A 20133-nucleotide genomic window follows, 5' to 3' on the forward strand; every position below is an offset into this window, starting at 1 on the left:
ATATATATTATATATATATATATATAAATGTGTATATATATATATATATTATATATATATATATATATATATACACATTATATATATATATATATATATATATATATATATATATACACATTTATATATATATATATATATATATATATATATATATATATAGATATATATATATATATATATATATATATATATATATATAAATGTGTATATATATATATATATATATATATATATATATATATAAATGTGTATATATATATATATATATATATATATATATAAATATATATATATATATATATATATATATATATATATATATACGTATATATATATATATATATATATATATATATATATACAAATATATTTAAGCCTCCATTATTTAGTTGTCCTGAGAACGGTCATTCTGATAACTTTGACTGAGAACGGTCACTAAAAAGAAAATAAAAAGTTTAAAATTAAATCAAATAGTAGGAAAACAGAGCCCGAAGAGTTCCGAAACAAACTTGAATATTCGTCTTCACCTACCCCTTGACATATCTATCTGCTAAACCAACTGAGGACAACAACAAAAGCAATCGTACGTCAAACAACTAAGGAAAAAGTAGGCCAAAAATAATTTGAGCTAAAAATTAGAAAAAATTCTTCTTTTAATAAAAACACACATAGCAGCCATCTCTCGTTGAATTGAGAAAACCAAATAGCCGGAAAAATATGATGGCCTTCATAAGCACATGCACGTCTATTTTTTGGCGCAAATGAAAAAAAAAACTGAAAAAAAAACAGAAAATTTCTTGAATATTTTTGTCACATTTTTTGAACAAAAATTGCTTTATGGCAACAAAAATGCAATCCACCGGTGAATGAAATTCCTTCCCACAATAAGCGTTTTTGCACTAACAAATGAATGCAGCGAGACAACACAATGGGCGAAAAAATTATTGTTTTGGCTTAAAATCCGCAAAAAAACCTTTAAATAAGATTAAAACTCATTAAGATTGTCAAAAAACATTACAATATTTTCAAAACAGCCGTATGAATATAGCGTATTCAAACCTATAAAGCAAACATTAAGTTGGAAAGAAGAAAAGTGCTTCAAAAGCCGCACGTGAACGAAAAATTCTGCTAGCTTAGGGAAAAATATTTAACACATCAATTTCTCGCTCTCCCGAAAAAAAATGTATGAACAAAGAAACCACTCTCTTTTAGCCGAACTCTCCAAATTCGTTCAGCGGTCCAACCTTTACAAAAATATTAGTACGTGAACAAAATAACCCTATTGAGTTTTGCGCCGAGAAGAAATGTAATACGAAAAATTAGCGCCCCACAATGAAACATGAAAAACCAAGACAACAGCAATTACAGTACGTTTACAGCTACAATGAAAAAACATAGCTGGCAGATTGCCAGAAAATAGCCGCAATAGATTCGTAGATCGGTAGTCTAAAAAAACAGTAAAAAATAAAGACCAAAAAAATCGTCTTTTCATTGAAGGCTGATCTGTTATATTTTGATCAAAAATCTGTATAAGTTATTGCTGCCTCTATCAGCTGATCTCAAATAACCTTCATTTAGAGTGAGTAAAAATAAAAGTCAATTTGTTTAAAGACTAAAGTAAATAAAATAAATTGAGGAAGTCATTTTTGAGAGTGAGGTAAGTCAAGTGTGACCAAAAACTTAATCACGCGCATGAACAAAAAACTCGCTCCACTAAGAGCGAGAAATGACGTCACACATGCAATTCAGTTGAAATTGCATGAACGAATGAACAAAAAGTGGCTGTGACGTCATATGGTCGTAACAAAAATCATGACGACGAAATAAAAAAAACATAGCAGGACAAGTCCTGACGTACAATTCAAAGAATTTTCATTGAATAAACAGAAAAACTAGACCTCGAATGGACTATGAGTGAATTGAGAAAATCATTTTAAAAAAATCAGATCAAAAAATAAGAAAAAAAACCAAAAAAATCAATGTCAAAATGCCGCATGTGAACAAAAAAAACACTAGCGAGAAATGAAAATTTAATTCAAACAAAAAACTAGGCCTAGAATGAGCTGTGAATGGATTGGGAAAACCATTTAGAAAAAAATCCGATCCAAAAAATCGAAAAAACAGTAAAAATCAGAGTGAAATTGCCGCATGTGAACAAAAAAAACCACTACCGAGAAACTGAATTTTTGTTCAAACACCATTTTCGCACTCTACTTTAAAATTAGAGCGAAAAAAATCACGCCGCAAAACCACTCGCTTTTTCGCTCCATTTCCTGTTTCGGCGTGACCAAAATCACTACTCCAATTTGACTTCAAAAATCTTGAAAATGTGTGAACAGATCTTTAAAAAAAAGACAGCGCCCCAATACAATTCAAATTCTTTGAATTGTAAAAAAACCAAGAGAAGGCCAATAATAGCCCCAGCTATCGCTGTGCGGCTATTAAAAATGATACAGCTCCAATGATTTGCTTGACGGACAATAATTGACTTTCAAGCCAAGAAGAGAAGACCATACCTTCAAATTTTTGATTCTCTCTTTGATGTTGCCGCCACTCTGCATCTCAGCCAGAAGCTGTGATTGGTTGTCCTCTATCCAATCGGAAACTCGCAATATCTCAGCCACAAATTTTGTCCTGTTTGTCTCTTCATTTCGCAAATCAGACAGTCGTTCGTCGATTGTTGAATACAATCTAAGTATTTTTGAAAATATAATTGTCGTTTTCCCCCAGAAAAAAAATATTGCTCAGAATGAGCAACTCCAATTTGTAACCAGAAATATACGATTCAAAGCTATTTATAAAGAAAGTAAAAATACACCTAAATGTGATCCACCAGGGATAAAATTTTCTGCAATTATAAGATTTTCAAAACAAATTTTAATTAAGCAAACTGACACGGCTAATCAAAGCTGCGTTAGTTTACCAGTAAACAAACTGTCTCTTTTTTAGACACGTCAAACCAATTCAGATAAAAAAATAGTCATGGGATAAAAGTTATAAGATGAAAGCAACCCACGGTTAAAATGAATCAAACCAATCGAACTTCTTTAGGGCTCAGGATTCTTGTAAAAATTTACTAATTCTCAAAAAAGAGAAGGCACGCTGGATTAACTACCAGTCGACTTGTTAAATAATCGCGAATCTCTATAACAGATCTAATCTAAAATGTACTCACTTTTGGAATTGTGATCTGATTTTGCTGGTCTGTTTCTGAATGGCGTTTTTGAGGTCCTCGTTGGTCAGTTTCTCCATCAGTTCATCAGAGCAGTTCGAAGTGGACACCTCGTGTTCTATCTTCTTCAATTTCGCCTTCAGTTTCTGGAACAGAGAGAAAAAGAAAAGAATTCTATTCAGAACTTTTTTTCATTTATTTTCGTTACTTTGAGTATTTGCAATTTATTAGTTGTTTGATTGAAAAAGTGATATTGCAACTGTCTTTTTTAGACTACTGACAATCTTAGTGGTATATAGTTTGAATTTCAGTAATTTTTATTAACTGTTTTCAATCTCCATTGAGTTTTCTGATTTCGAACGACCAAATTGTCATCAACATTGATGCTCAGTTGATTATTTGCCATATGTTTACTATTGTACATCTCTGCCCTATGCTGATTCGAGATGGTTAACAAAAAGTCAAGCGAGTACGCAGAACAAAAACATCACAAATCATCGAGAACTGTCAATTTCACCAAAACTGAAAACTCAAAACTGATTAATTTGATCTTTTCCGTTTGTGCCCCCCCCCCCCCCCCCCAGTACGTTATGCACCCCCATTTACAAAGCACGTGTCATTACACAGTAAATCAATACGTAAAAATATGGCACGTGCGTCTGGGGGTGCAAATAATATGCGCCCCACTAAGGTGGGGGGGGGGGGGGGTTTCACAAACGGAAAGGATCCGATTAACTTATAATAAACCATTGTACTCCCTTATTAATTCAATAATAAAATCAATCTCCCAAATTTTGAAAACAAACCTCAAGGTTCTGTTTTGTCTCCTCAAATGTCTCAAGAGCAAACACTTTGCAGTGGGCTCTCTCAAGGTCACTCCTGAAGGCGTTGAGAGCCTCGTTTGTGAGTTTGAGCCAGTCAATGTAGTTCTTCCACAGCTGCTGCGAAATTCTAAGACTCGAAATCCTAAAACAAAACACCCGGGTTTGCTCTTCTTAGAAACCATATTCAAGACCATATATGGTTCCATAGACGAAGAGCATCGATTTCGTGTATGATCTTGCTATGGTATCACATGAATTTATTCTACTGAATCCGTTCAAACGTTTGAGTTCTTGTTTTTCATATTGTAGATCATAATAATAAGATCATTTGTTTTATTGTACTAGAAATATGAAATATTAAACTAGAATAATAGAAATTAAATATTATTTTCGACTTGCAAATTTTAATCAGCTGGTTATGAAAGTAATTATGAAAGTAAACAAACGTTTTGGTAACAACAGGTAAACCGAAAGTGCCTTCAAGTCACGTTTACGTCAAGACAACAAGAAGTTATCATGCTGCAGCTAAAAGTTTTTAAAGCAGAATTCCCAATATTTTCTTTACTGAAGTGATACGAAAATACATTTGTGTAGGCATATTTAACCGCAATTTAATAGCTTGACGGAATTTAATAACTAACTATCAAAAAATTATAATAATTCACGGAAATTGATATTTAGGCGCCGAATGATTGTTACTAAGAAATCCTGGTAACAAAAGAAAACACTGGTAAGATAATATATTCACGTACTTGGCGTTCACTTCATTTTTGAGAGAGGTAGCAGCAAACTTGAGCCTAGTCAGTACTTCATTCAAACTAGTCTTGCCCTGGTTGTTGAGGAAAGGAGATATCTCATCAGAAGCCATCTGGACCAGAGTTTCAACTGCTGATTGTATTTCCTGTTGCTGCACTAACATGTTCTGTAACATTGAATAGTTTTAAGAAAAGTTCACACTAAAACGTAAGGTAACTTTACCCGAAAAAGTACTTCAAATTACATGAAACGTCAGGCTTATTTTGAGCTACATTGAATGATTATCTGAAATTTACCATAAAACTACCTAAAAAGTTGAGGGCAATTTACCTCACCTCAACTTTTTTGAATGAATTCGTCCATTTACCTCAATTTTTTTAGTGAGTTTGTCAGTTTTTCTATCATTACACATACATAAGGGGACGTTAGCTCAATCTAACAAGCAAATGAACAAATAGCAATGTTTCAAAAAGCAATAAGAGATGTTGACAAAAATTTGTAGGATTTAACAAAGAAATTGATTGATATGACTTTAAAAAAAGACCATTCGATTATTTGTTGACACGATGATGATCGCTAAATCAAGCTTAATGTGAGTTTATGCGGTGTTTTAACCCTTCGTAAGAGGCTGTTTTCAATTTTTTGAAATTCGCCAGAAACGCCAAAATTGCACACAAATCAATTATTATGTAAAATTAGTTCTAGAATTATGACATAATTAATTACCGAACATTAAACCTACCAGAATTAATTTTGTCTAAAAAGAATGATACTTTTATATTGATATTAGCAAATGAGTGGAAAAACTTTTCATGACTTTGTATGGGAGTAATGAGTGACAAAATGAGTTGTACTGATAATGCTGCCATGAATTACGATATGGTCATGTTAACCACCAAAACACGAACATCATGTTACAAATAACTCTACTCGGATGAAGTAAGCTCACCTTTGCCTGAAAAAAAAATAAGGAAAAAGTTCTGACGGAATGACTTGGGGAAAATTAGTATTTACTACTTCTATTAACTTCTCCTTTTCTTTTCGGTCGACTCATTGCATTACAGCTGTGACAAAAAACGAAAATTAACGGAAGCCTCCGCAACAGTGGCCCCTACCGGGTAAATATTGGCTAGTCCGGGGTCCTCCCAGATGTACTTCTACAAGCATTTGGTAGTTTTAACAAATACAAAGACAATACATATGGCCAATAAAGTCAATAATGGTAATAAATATAACAAAATATAGGCGGTTTACATCAAATTTTAACAAATGACATGTGGAAATAAACGCAAAAATACTCAAGTGCAACTGAAACTGAAGTCAAGAAATTTATACAACTGAATCAGTAGTTGATAAAGAGAAAAAAATCATGTTTTTGTGAGGAAAAAAACAATCAGGCAAATAAATGACAGAAACAAAAGGGGAAAACTTTGTACCTCTAAAGTGGCCAGTTCCTTTTCAACGACATCAAGGGACTCATCCTCGTCATCATCAGAAGCCACGTTCTCATGGAGAGACTTCAAGAAGGCAGACATTTCACTCTCACGCTCACCAACACTCACAAGGAACTTTTTCAATTTGTCTCTGTAGATTTCTGAAAGAAAATATTAAAAAATCATTTGTAGTTTGCAATAATTGTACTTACTGCTCTCTTAGAACGTTCCGAAAATATTGATAACTTTGTATTAGTTAGGAGTTTCAGTTAGTAATAGTTAAGTGGTGGGGGGTGGGGGTGAGAGTACATAAATAATTGATGTCTTCTAAGCAGATCCGCTGAATTGCCCACTAAAAGACTATTATAAGGTCATTGAGTTGAACTTCGATCATCATACCATTATATCATGTTATTAATTGTTATATTTGCGATTGTTCAGTTGAAATACCAGTGATCACATATTTAATTACAGCCTATAACACCGGTTGTCAACTAACAATATTAATATTTTGTAACATCAGTTTTGGGGTCCTAGCGAACCAACATCTCGCATCCGAAACTAATGTCGACAAAATAAACTTTATTTTCTTTTATTATTATACAATATGGTGTCAGCAGAAAACCCGGGAATAATGGAAGACTGATGTATTTGAGCAAGTCAGCGACATACGCTATTTTTGAACGTTGATATCAAGAAATTTCATTTGTTCCGGGTTTCACCTGTTTATCCCGCTTTTCCATACGAAAAGTAAAGCGGACAAGCAAAATGTTGATCAAGCAAAAAATGGCATATAAAAGACCAGACAGACATAAAGAACTGACTTGTTGAGATCAATTAGTAAACATACCCAGCAGATTGCCGGAAAATAGCCGCCGTTGATTCCAATAAGCATGATTGGGATTGAACGAATAGAATATATTGAAAAAAAAAAGATTTTTGTACAAAAATATTTTTTAAGTCCGATTTATTTTGATGGCATTTCGTAGTTGAACATACTTCTGTTTCTTAGAGAGAGGCTACAGGGGCTACTATCAACACCAATAAGCATTAGAGGTGGTAACTAAGACTTATAGGAACGACGTTCAAATAGCGGGCATCTAAAATTGGGCTTTATGGGTTTATCCCGTTTCTATTTCTGACTTCAATTTTTTATACCGACTCTGTTCATTTTGAATTGCTTTGCTTAGCAACTGATGTTCAAATTCACTTTTACCAGAATGAGAGAAGAGAGAAACTAGCCTAGAGAAGTCAAAAAGATTTCACGCAAAATGTCGAAAAAGCGGCAAAATGGTAAAGCGAAAAAAAGTTTGACGAAGTAAAAACATAGCCGGAAGAATTCCGGAAGCGACTCGAAGCACCAAAACTCCACAAAAAGCTGAAGCCATTACCTTTTGTATTAAACCATTAACTCATTACCTCCGCGGGTCTGAGCTAAAAATCGGTGAAATTTAAACCACTGTCACCAAGAGAAAGAAAATGCAGCAAAATTTTATTAATGAAAATGTTTGGTAACGTTAAAAAAGTTAAATTTTTAGGATGGTCAAAAAACTGATAGCCTGACAAAACTGACATGGCCATCAGTTGCCCTCAGATAATTAATGATTCTAATCTCAAAAAGATCGCGAAAGCAAACGGCAGATAAAAACTTTTCAAAGAAAAGACAGGAAAGTCAAAATTATTCAAAAAAGAGTGCTCAAACTTAAGAATCAGAGAAACACTACAATTAGATTTCTAATCACGGCAATTAAGACAAAAATAATACATGATTCTTCCTTGTTGTATATATGCTAGACAACATGATTTAATACTAATTCAAAAATTAAATTAATCATAGAAAAACAAAAGCAACAGAATAATATTCAAAAGCAAACAATCGTCTACAAACAATACCAAGCCCGGAAGAAAATTGCAATGAAAAGTAATAAGTTGAAATGTTGGAAAAGACTTTCTAGCAAACTCCCAGTACTGCCTTATTTTGAATTAAATCAATTGGAAACCGAAGAAACCAAGATCTAAGAAAAAGCTGAATTCATTCAATTTTTTAACAACTGAAAAAATCAATATAACGAATACAAAAGTAGGTGACAAGACAAAACTAGAATGATACAAACGAGAGTGTGAAAAATATTGACACAATGTTAGGAACACCGTAACAAAAAGACCAATTCTTGATTTTTGAAAGTTAAAAAACAAATTTAAAAAAATCAAGAAAAACGAGTACATTTCATTGATCAGCATTCGAGACATAGAAAAGACAACGAGTCATTCGAGACAAAAATCCAACTTGCTGAACAGAATAAAACAAGAAAAAGCAGAATTCAAACATACGAAACATGGAAACATTTTGCAAAAAAGTGGTCAAAAAATATTTAAGACTGCATTTATGAAAATTTATCTGTTTTTTCAAAAACTTAACACCAAAAAATGATTGAATTTTTATTGAAACAAAATTAAAAAAAGTCCCTCATGTTCCACAAAATACTATTTCTAGTAATTAAAAGCAAAATACAAACACAAAAACTGAAAAAAATTGGCAAAAAAACTACGAAAATTGGATTAGCAAATGTACAATTTTATGAAACAAAATTAAATCGAGGTAGAAAGAGGCATTGAGTATATGAATTATCAAAGGGAAGTTGCCATATTAACTGATTTTTGACAAAAAAACAGCTAAAAGATCCAAAAATGAAGAAATTAATAGAAAAAAAGCCAAAAATTAACTAAAAAATCAAGAAATATGTGCCAATTTCGCATTTGAAACGCAATTTCAGGCTATGCAAAATACTGTGCTATCAATTTCCGGGGTTTACATTTCAACATAGCATCGATTAAAAATTATTTCTACAGAAAACCAAATTACAAGCAAAAAAACTAGGCCACTTAGACGAAAAAATGGCTAAAAACGGTTATCTATAAGTGCCATTCAGTCAAAAACAACTTTTCAATGACAAAAAGTCATTCACTAAACGCAGCGCATGATCAAAAAACTTCTCTCGCTCAGAAAAAATTAGTTCACACTGCAATTTTACTCGCTTTCGCTTTTAGGTCAAAACATCGTCTGAACGAATAGTACTTCCGGTAAAAAAAAAAAACCTTAAGAAAACCAATACTCCTCTTCGAGTCGTAAAAAAAAAATACGTCCGCAATAATAGCCGGCTGAGAAGATGAGGGCGGCTATTAATTATCATAGCAAACTGTTACTTATATTCCCATTTCTTATGATTTTTTTTTTCAAAATCAGGTTTGTTGCACCTTTCGGGTTCATATATACAAGAATTATAGCAATATCTGACCTGATATTTTGATTTGTGCCACAATTCTGTCATTGAGTGCTCCAAGAGAGGTCTTCACACTGTCAAACATGGACAGGGTATCCGAGTCAACTTTGCCTGACTTGCTCTGTTTACATATCTCTTCCCGCTTCACAAACTCCGTATTTACTGGGGCGAACAATTCCTCAATCTCTTTTGAGACAGCCTATACAGTCATCAAAGTTCATTAATTTTGATTCGTTTAGTCTTTGATGGAGATGTTGTGTCTTCTTTCACTTTCACAATTTAGGAATATAAACAAAAACAAAACAATTTTGGCAGAAAAAACAGCACTGTAAAAATCCAATCTATTATCAATGCAGTGCGATAACACATATATGCAGCTCAAAGACAAGTTTAGCAATTTCGTTACTCACAATAGACGCGGAAGGGGACAATTAAAATATGCCTTCTGTAAAAAAAAATGATAGACCAGTCTTTTAAATGAACACTTCAGACAAACAAAATTTGCACCGCAGAGGAAGAAAAGTAACCATTTTAAGTCCATTAGTTTGTTGCACACTAAAAAATGACCTTAAGCTCCTCGATCTTCGAGACAACGAAGCTGCTATCAAGTGTGAAGAGGAGTTTGAGCTTGATCTGTTCATGGAGAGCCTCCAGCTGAGTCTCGACTGCACTCATTTGTCGTCTGAACTCCTCCCTCTTTTCCAGTTCACTCCTAATCTCAATTGACAGTTGCGATAATGTCTCACGCAAACTAAAACAAAAATAAACAAAAACTTGGATTCGGATAGAATACAAATAAAAGAATTAGTACTTAAATTTCAGGTAGGCGGCGAAGAAGCAATAAAACTGGACATTTGAAAAAATTGACGCTTTTCTGTCCTCTCAAGAAACCAAAACAACCGAAAACAAAATCTTAGAATACCGCAATATAGATATGATCAGCTTACAGTTGCAAAACTTGAAAAAAGGTCCAAATATTGTTTCATATCAATGAAGATATCATGATCATACAAATAGCGTACTTGGTTTTCTTGCAAAGAGATGGCACCGGAATTAAACTCCCTAACCCATTATATGGTTTATTGGAATAACGCTATTAAAAAACTATAATCCAATGAAATTAGGGCACAAAAATTCTTTACTGACTTGTTAACTTGTGTCTCGATTGCTTGAGTCTCCCGTCTGATTTGGTGGGAAAATCCATTCTCGCCTAATTTTTGACACAATCGACTCGATTGCTGCTTTAACTGGTCAACACTCTCACCGTCTTTGCCCAATAACGTCTCATATTCCTGCAAAAGAAGAATCTTATAACGGCGCAGAAGAAAAACTGGATCTATGCACGCCATCACGGCAGATAAACTTATGCACATACGTCTCATTATACATAAAAATGCAGAGTATAAACAAAATCAGGAAGGTGGAAGATAGGACGAAGTGACCGAGAATATAATGGTGAAATTTGTATTCCAAAAAGGGATGCTAAGAAGTAAGAAAAGATACCTCAATTTTGCACATTTCAGTCCTCAAGTTGTCATCGCTCATCGTGAAGTGAGCTTCATTGCTCAGTCCGCTCTTCATACCAGCCAGTCTCTCCTCCAAATTGGCGATAGAAGCCCTGATGGAACTCCAGTCAGTCACACAGCTCTGAAATTCAAAAATATCCTTGAGTCATTTTAACATGACTTAAAACTCCTCAGTTACATGACACATTCGTCGAGTCAATTCTTCTTTGCGACATAGTATAACTGAGCCGTGAAAAAGAAATGAAAATTCGGCCAGGAACTGTAAAGCAATTTCAGTATCATTTACTACCTTTTCGTTACCATCAGTTATTCCATTAGCTATAAATTGATATCAAATCAAATAATATTGACACTGATAATTATATAACAAAAAGTCAGAAAGTCTGTTCCCTTACAATCCTCAGAGCATATTCTGCGCTTCCTAACACAAGTGTGGTGCTATATTATGCGGGGGGGGGGGGGGGGGGGGGTAGTGTAGGGGCATGATATAATAATGGAAGCCGAGTTGACATTAACGGGAAAATATCTGAGCAAAATAACCGAAGCGACGGAGTTTTTTCATAGACATAACCAACATACGTCGGAATATCTACAAAAATCAAAGACTCTTGCCTCGTAAAATTGTATTGCATTGTCGCACAATTGAGTAGAATTCTGTGTCTCTTTGAGGACGGTGGTCAATTCGTGCTCCACTATTGTGGCAAGATCTGAGCAACCCAATTTGCGAATCGACTCCACAAACTTCTCTCCTTGTAATGTCTTCGATTGCACTTCTACACTTCTCTTCGACTCCTGAAATAAGTTATAGATTTCAGAATACATCTTTACTAACTTCTCAATTATACCACGCATCTAAACCACATGCCTCAGTTTCTATTTTCTTTTTTTCAAACATGTAAATTAATAATATAACCGAAAGGTTAAATTTTACATGCCTTCAGAATAATCAGGAATAATTATTGAAATAATAAAAATTATACATTAATCTTCTGGTTATTAATTGGTTTTTTTTTCAGTTTTTTAACAGTGGCAATTTTGTTCCATTCTGTTTTCATAAAATTTATTTGAAAAGTGGAATTCCGTAATCTTTTATAGGTTTTATAGGTTGTTAGATTTTATTGTAATGATTTGAGTCAATGCTCGGAAAAAAGGGTTGAATTACCGATTTCAAAAACAAAATTCTAAGAGTAAAAACTAAAGCAGCTAACATTTCAATCGCTTATTCCAGTGTAGGCTTTATAGGCATTTGCGTCGCCGTAAATTACGAATACCATAGTATTGATAAGGAAATGTTTAAACATTCTGATTAAAATTTTGCGATAAATTTGCAACACTGCATCAAAAACAAATATTGGGAAACTTTGCAATAAAATAGACTCTATAAGTGAGCTTTGCTCCTTGATAACACCACGTTTTTCCGATATCCCACTCGATAAGAAATTATAATAATCGATTGAATACATAAGTAGAAATCATAATCGGGGTTAATCTGAGTTTCCTCGACAAATGGAAGCCTTTAACCCACCTTAAGGTCTGCTAATATCTTCTGGAGAGAATCCTGACTCTTTAGACTGGACGGACTCCGGCTAACAGTCCCCACTAAATGTTCACACTTGGAGGCTTCCTGTCTCGTGCTCTGTTTGACTACGTTATACCTCTTTGTTATCTGCAGTCCTTCAGTTAGAGCCTTCGAGTATCCCTCGACACTCTTGGAAGCTGCCTCCAGGAATGACTCAACACTTTGTAACTTGTTCTGGTGCTTGGGTGGAATCTGTTTTGCTCCTCCTTTCTTGTACCTCTCAGATTGGCTGCGGGCAACTTTTCTAACCTGATCTCGTTTTTCGCTGAAGCTCTTTGCAGTGGCCTGAAAAAAGCGAGTTATCAGTTTACTATAAAATATGCATTTTTTCCATTAAAAAGCGTTGAAACATTATTTTGAATTGGTGTACCAAGTTTTTCGTTTAAGTTGTTTTAAAAAATATTTGGAAGGGCTTTGCTTTGATCCGGAGCTAGACAGATACAAAAAACTTCAGTACCCTTGCAGGTGATTGCCACATAAAGTACGTATATTAACCTATTAGGATGCGTACTCTAAATAATGCTTCACCAGTCTACATAATACTCTAAATAATGCTTCAAAGCTTCTTCACCAGTTCATCCCGTTTTCCCTAGACAAAATATCAGTAAAATAATTCATTCAAACTATCAGCCATAAAGAAAAACCACCGACGACCAACAGGTCTCTCCTAAAATTCATATAAACTTCCATATTTCTCAAAGACAAGAGACATTTACAAGATAAGTTGATACAACATGCACTAAAAAAACTGCCCTAAAACAGCGAAAAACTTACTCATAAATAATATTCCCTGTCTCTTGTAAAATCCTCAGATTAAGACGTACAAACTAAAACATTAAGGGGCATAATTTACGTGTTTAAGTACACAAAGCAATTTAAAAACATACTAAACGTCCATTATTAAAAAAGCAAAGAGGCTCGTTAATGTTAGTTTGCACATGATGTTCCGACCCGAGCTCATCAACATTTTTGCCTCAATTGTCAACCAAACGAAGGATAATCAAAAACAGATGCTTGAGTTTAAAGAAATCGTTACACACCAAAAATATTAATTGAATTACATAATGCAATGCTTCATTAGAGCGCTCACGAGATCTACTATTAATAGGACTACGAGAAAAAAAGAAACAACCAAAACAGCAACATTTTAACGGCAAAAACTAAATATCTTAATTTAAAAGCGCCTAGTAGCAACGTCAAATTAAGGTCAGACAAAAGCCTAACTACACAAATTTACTTTTTCTGAAATGCAAAGCAGATGGGTCCTTTCTTTAGATAAGAATAGGTAACAAGTCGACAAAAAACATAATGTGGCAAAATCCAAAAATAAATTAACGTTTTTAAAACAAAATAACTTCAAACGTCTTAAAAACCAGTAGCTTTTAAGAAAAAAATTTTTCGATAAATATACTAAAACGTCATTAGGAAACCAAGGGAACCTGTCGTTGGTTAGACTAAGCCAAATAAACGGACTAAAGGTGCAGAAAAATTCAAAAAAATTTGCGAAAACACAAACTAATTAGGTAATTATAATAATTAGCTATTATCTGAATATTAAGTTTTTCTTAACTTCGATTGTTATTTATGCTAATTCAGTTAAAATTATACTGAAAGGCTAAATATGTTCACAAAATAATTAGGAAAACGCATATTGTCCAGCAAAGAACAACAGTTACGACATAATATCAATAAACACGTTAAAGTGAATTAAAAGGAAGCAGTTGGGACCTCTCAAGTAAGTTACAAGTTGACAAAAAGAACCACAAAAACTGAAATATTTAAACGAAATTTGAAAACAACTATTAGAAACCTTAAGACCTCTATTTATACACTGAATGCATTGAATAAGTTGAATTCAATCCTCAATTAGAAGCTTATTAGAACTCTCAGCGTTTAGAAAAAATTTTACGACTACATAAATAACAAAAAAAATGCAAAAACAGCAAATTCAAAAATAAATTGAGAGAGAAAAATTTCAAATCAATTAAAAAAGGAACTTTTCAGTAAAAACTTAACTTTCAATTGAATTTTTAACGGCAACGGGATTGTTTTAAATGTAACAAAATGACTAAAAAAACAAAAAAAATGAACAAATATAATAAAACCAGGAAATTTGTGAGAAAACCCGTAGTAACAACGCCAGTAAATTGATTAGCTTTCAACAGAACTCAATAAATACATGAGTAACTCATAAGTAATCGATAAGTAATCACAATAAGTCTTTTGGCTATGAGAACGACAACAAATACAGCCAAAAACAAAAAAATGCATTAGAAAAGAGCGACAAAAAAGTGTCGAAGCCATTAAAACTATAAACTTTTTTCTAAAAAATTATCTATGATCAATTGAACTCCTTCTCTTAACCATTAGGAACAGTCAATATTAAGATAACATGATAAGATTTCAAAAAGAGCAAAAAAATTAAAAATTACCCAAAAATTTTTTTTTAAATTATGAAAACTCGTGGCAACGAAGTAAAAAAAAACCAGTAGTCAGTAGATAAAAACGCTAACCAAATGATTTTGGTTACAGTTGAAAAGAAAGCGACCGTGTCATTACTTAGACTGACTTACAAGTACACAGAAATAAATTTAAGGTCGGTTACTGTACAAAAAAAAATTTTTCGAAAAACTATTTTTGAAGACTTAACAGCTATTAGCAGTCCAATAAAAGCACTAGATAAGTTTAGTTGATGCTCATAAGGGAGTCTATTTCAGTTTTAGTCAACGAGACTGCCATATGACAACAAAAAATTTAAAATCTCAAAAAGAATATAAAAATTTTGTTAAAAATTACAAAAACCCAGAATCGAAGTGATAAAAAACTTGTATTATTCCTTCAAAAGGAATTATTTGTTCATTGTGCATCATTTGACTCTGAATGAAGTTTGTCCATAACGGAACCTTGATATGAAAAGTGACTAGTCAGTGAGTGACTAAAAAAAACAAAAATTATGAAAAGGATTTTAAAAAACAGCTCTCAAATAGAATCCGATTTTTTTAAATAGAAAAGTTCCCTATGAGACCATAACTAGCCAATTTATTACCTTTCGTCTATTGGGAACACAAAATTGCTTGATTTTGTAGCGTAAAATGTAATTTTGAATTTATATTAAAAAATCTCAATTTGAACAAAAATTCCCCAAAAAGTGATCAAAATCATGCCAAATATCCCGTGCTCACACAAAACTTTAAACCTCGATAACTCCTCAAAAAAAAAAAGAAAACGAAGTTCAAAAAATTTTCGAATTCTACGCTGGATGAGTTTTTTAATGATACCACTCACATTTCTCTACGATGAATATATCGATTGGTCAAAACTGACTGAACAAAAAAGACCCATTTGAGTATATAGTTCCTCCCCCTACACGTGGGGTCGGAACAAAAAGTTTGAACTAGAAACGAAAGTAAGTTTGTATTTGGGTCGATTTTCTTTTTTTGTCTCAATTTGTATCATTAAATTCAAATTCAGAACGGACAAAAGTTGACAATGAATCATTTCATAACAAAGGGGTCATTTTGGGGGTGTGTTTATTAATAATTATACTCAATGATGCCATAATTCAGGCGAAAGACAGAATGAGTGATTAAATGTCAACTTATTCAAATTGTCATGCAAACTTTGAAAAAAACTTACCCTGGCCAGAGAAACGGCTAATCTGCCAGCATTATCATCCCATTTAGTCGCAAACACATTCATGCGAAAGGCATTTAAAGGTCTTTAAGGGTCACAAAAAGTAATAAAGATTAATTCTAGAACTACCGACCGGCCACTTAAGCAAACTAAAGAAATGGTGGCCAATTTTACGCTTAATTCTGCTTAATGCAGAGAGTGGTAAATTGACTGCAATCAATCGAAAACACTTTTGAAAATGAAAGACAACTCTTTGCTCAGAGATTATGAAAAGCCGCGATCAATTTTCAGCATTAACCAATAATCCATTTTTTATCAAGTTGTTACACTCATTCGAGCATTCAATACAGTCATGAATATTCAAATATGGTGATGATCTGTGTTTTATTATTGTATCACTACAGTTAAACTACAAAGAGCAGATGACGGTATTTGTAAATGATGATTTTATGTACCAAAAATTTCTGAATTATCGCAAGACTGAAAATATTTACTATGTTCATGATTTTTCGTACAGATCAAAAGATATAATCTGATTTGCATGTTTCTATATGGTTCCCTATTAACGACGGAATTTGAAACTTACAAGAATCTTGCAAGATTTTGAACTCTTTTAGAATACGCTGCTGTAACTTTTTCCGCAAATAAAACTGTAAGATAAAAATTTTAGAATAGCCGACAGATTGCCGGAAAATAGCCACCATTGACGCGCTAGACGCACATCGGGATTGAAACAGAAAAAGAAAAGAGATTGAAATTGACAAAATTTTTCCTTAATTCCAAAAATTGTTCTCATTCAGTGTGCAGTTTCAGTTAAATTCGAAACCTATACTTTCTTCAGATTCTGAACTGAAGGGTATTAAGCTTAATACTATTATCAACTAGCAATCGTTCTAATGAACTTTGATAACCAAATGCACTAGGACTTAATGACCAGGCTTTATCGGTTTATCCCAATTCTTTTGATTTTGCTCTTTTGAAATTGACCGTATTCACTACATTGCGTAATTCAATACGTGAAAAAATTAAAATCCAATCAGTTTAGACAGTGAGTGAGGTAAGTCATAAGTCAAACGTGAAAATCGTGTTAACGAAAAACGTGATCAGAAGGTAAAGCAAAATTTAAAAAAAAACATAGCAGGACAAGTCCTCACGTAAAATTCAAAAAACTTTCACTGCCTAAACAAAAACTAGACCTAGAACGGACTATAATAAAATTGGGAAAACCATTCTAAAAAAATCAGTTCCAGAAAAAAAAACAGAAAATCAATGTCAAAATGCCGCATGTGATGTGAAAAAAACCACTAGCGAGAAATGGAAATTTCGTTCAAACAAAAACTAGTCCCAGAATGAACTATGAATAGCTTGGGAAAACTATTTAGAATAAAATCCGGTAGAAAAAATTGAAAAAACATTAAAATTTAAGGTAAAATTGCAGCATGTGGAAAAAAAACCACTAGCGAGAAAGCGAATTTTTGTTCAAACACCGTTTTCTCTACTTTAAAATTAGAGCGAAAACATTTCACGTAGCAAAAACACTCGCTCTTTCGCGCTACGTCCTATTTCGGCGTGACTAAAATCACAACTCCAGTTTTAATTCAATAATCATGAAAATGTGTGAACAGATCTTAAATATAGCCGGAAGAAGAGCTCCGAAAATATAGCCGGAAGAAGAGTTCCGAAAACTACCCGAAGGAAAAACTAACGCTCTAACTAACATAAAGCTTATTCTACTGAGCGACCACAATTACTAGCAAAATGCTTATCCTACTGAAAAACACTAGTCACTCTAAAACAAGAAAATGAAAAAGAACAATGAAGAAGTAACTGACCAGAAAAGACGATAAGTTATTAAAATTTCACATTGATTTGCAAGTTAAAATTTTTTGGCAAAAACCCATGCGATACGTTCAGTTTTACTCTGTTGAACTACTGCAAATTGAGAGAAAAACCCAACACAGGACTTTCAAGTAGAGAGAACGGAGGAAAGAGAAGGGAAATGAAGAACAAAACCAAAAAAAAATCCAACAAATTTTAGCCACAAAATATAGATCAAATGCCATTATGCTGAAATCAAATAAGTATTTAAAAAACATTTAAATACTACTTCTGGTCAAGCGTCCACCAATCCAAAACATCGTCGATTTATAAAAGTAAAAACGAAGAACAAAAAAGTACACAATCAAACGTAAAAAGTAGCAAAAAGCACAGAATCAAAAGATTTCAGCAAAAATGGGCAAAAAAACACGAAAATTCGCAGGAATCTTCTGAAAAATTATTTAACTATCTTTACCAAAAGACTCAATACAAAAATGAAAACCATCAACATGCATCGAAAACAACTGATTTGGACTATAGGCATCCCCAAATGCTATAATAACTTGAAGAACACAAAGGGCATTTAAAAACAACTTGAAACAATATCTTTAAAAAAAACTATGCATTTTTTGATTTCACGAGGGCACATAGAGCCAAAAAACGTTCATTGGAGCAAAAATAGTATTGAAAAGCTTCCAAAACAATAGGCAAATAAAATAGGTTAAGAAAATTTTCTAATATAAGAAAAAAACGAAAAACAGCAAAAAATTAAGAAAAATAATTAAAAATTTCTCAGTTTATTGTCATTTTTCTTAACAAAAAAATCCTTTAATGCCAATAAAACAGTGATCACTTGGTATCTAAAAACTCCATAACTAATATGCGTCTATTTAAAGCCCATACAAAGCAGTACAACAAAACAAAATGCAAAAAAACTGCTAAAAATCGGCAAAATAGCTGAAAACCTGCAAAATGGGATTAAATTCATAATAATGACCAAAAACTTACCTACCACTATTAAAACAACCCTAAAAACAACACAATGTCATAATCAAAATTCTAAATAAAAAAAATAAACAAAAAAAAAGTTTTTAAAAAGCCGCAAAACTTCGCTCGCTGAACACAAAACTTCGCTCGCTTACAAAAATTTTTTCAGACCTCAATTTCTCGCTCTCTCGGAGTGATCAAAAACCACTCTCTTTCCGCTCCACTCTTCATTTTTTTCAGCACCCAAACCACACCAAAATTTTTCACGCGTTTCATTTCCTGCTTCAAAACTCACTCCAACTAAAGTGATTAGAAAAAGGACTTCTCCAATACTCCTCTTCGAGTCGTAATAAAAGCACAGCGCCCCAATACAATTTAAATTATTTGAATTGTAAAAAACTTTGTTGGAAAACTTCTAATCATAAAAGGAGATATGCACTAACCTGTGCTTGAGCAAGAGCATTCTCCATTTGCTTTTCATTATCCAATTTTGAGATATTGGGAAGCGATTTCTGCAGGAGGTCAATTTCAGTTTCGAAGTCATTGCACTGCTTTATGAATGCTTCCCTAGCATCCAGTTCTTGCGTAACAAGACCATGTTTCTTATTCAAGTCCTCCGATGCTCTGAAACGAAAAGGCTTTGAGTCTAAATTTGAAAGGCTCAGAAATCAACTTCGCTATGACAAAAATTGCTATTTTCTCTTCACAACAGCGCGCAATTAGCCCACTACAAGTAAATTTTTCAGCATGATTTAACTAAAAATTATCAAAAAATATCATTAGTACAAGCAAATGAAAAAGTGCAATAAAATACAAATTAAGCTAAAGGAAAAAACTGGATATTTCAGCGATGTAATGCTATTTGGAGTATAAATCAAAAACTGCTTCTTACTTCTGAAAAGAAGTCATTTTTTTCTTCAGTTGTTCAATTGACTTCGAAGCCACCTTGCCGTGGTTTGTTGCAAGAACAGACAGCAAAGAATCCAGCTCTGATTTGGAATCCTGTTTATCGGCAAACAACATCTCCATTCCCTGAAAATGAAGTTTGGTCCAAATGTTCTAAAATATCTAAAAATTGTTAACAATAGTACTGTTGATTTTATTTTAACAAAAAAAGTATT

General features: G+C 33.0%; 1 protein-coding gene across 1 annotated transcript in view; it reads right to left on the reverse strand.

Annotated features, from left to right (window-relative positions):
- The window catches only part of LOC142344447 (uncharacterized), a 251125-nt gene that overhangs the window by 17367 nt on the left and 213625 nt on the right, over nucleotides 1–20133 (reverse strand). Inside the window, exons 64-76 of the mRNA XM_075396101.1 lie at nucleotides 19905–20044; nucleotides 19456–19636; nucleotides 12521–12859; nucleotides 11608–11787; nucleotides 10973–11116; nucleotides 10616–10761; nucleotides 10037–10220; nucleotides 9485–9668; nucleotides 6192–6349; nucleotides 4752–4921; nucleotides 3982–4141; nucleotides 3179–3321; nucleotides 2520–2694 (exon numbers count right to left, since the gene is read on the reverse strand). Of these exons, the coding sequence (XP_075252216.1) occupies nucleotides 2520–2694; nucleotides 3179–3321; nucleotides 3982–4141; nucleotides 4752–4921; nucleotides 6192–6349; nucleotides 9485–9668; nucleotides 10037–10220; nucleotides 10616–10761; nucleotides 10973–11116; nucleotides 11608–11787; nucleotides 12521–12859; nucleotides 19456–19636; nucleotides 19905–20044 (2304 nt within the window). The remainder of the gene's footprint in view (nucleotides 1–2519; nucleotides 2695–3178; nucleotides 3322–3981; nucleotides 4142–4751; nucleotides 4922–6191; nucleotides 6350–9484; nucleotides 9669–10036; nucleotides 10221–10615; nucleotides 10762–10972; nucleotides 11117–11607; nucleotides 11788–12520; nucleotides 12860–19455; nucleotides 19637–19904; nucleotides 20045–20133) is intronic.

Source organism: Convolutriloba macropyga, chromosome 1 (genome assembly GCF_964194025.1).
Source record: "Convolutriloba macropyga chromosome 1, txConMacr16.3, whole genome shotgun sequence".
Lineage (NCBI taxonomy): Eukaryota > Metazoa > Xenacoelomorpha > Acoela > Convolutidae > Convolutriloba > Convolutriloba macropyga.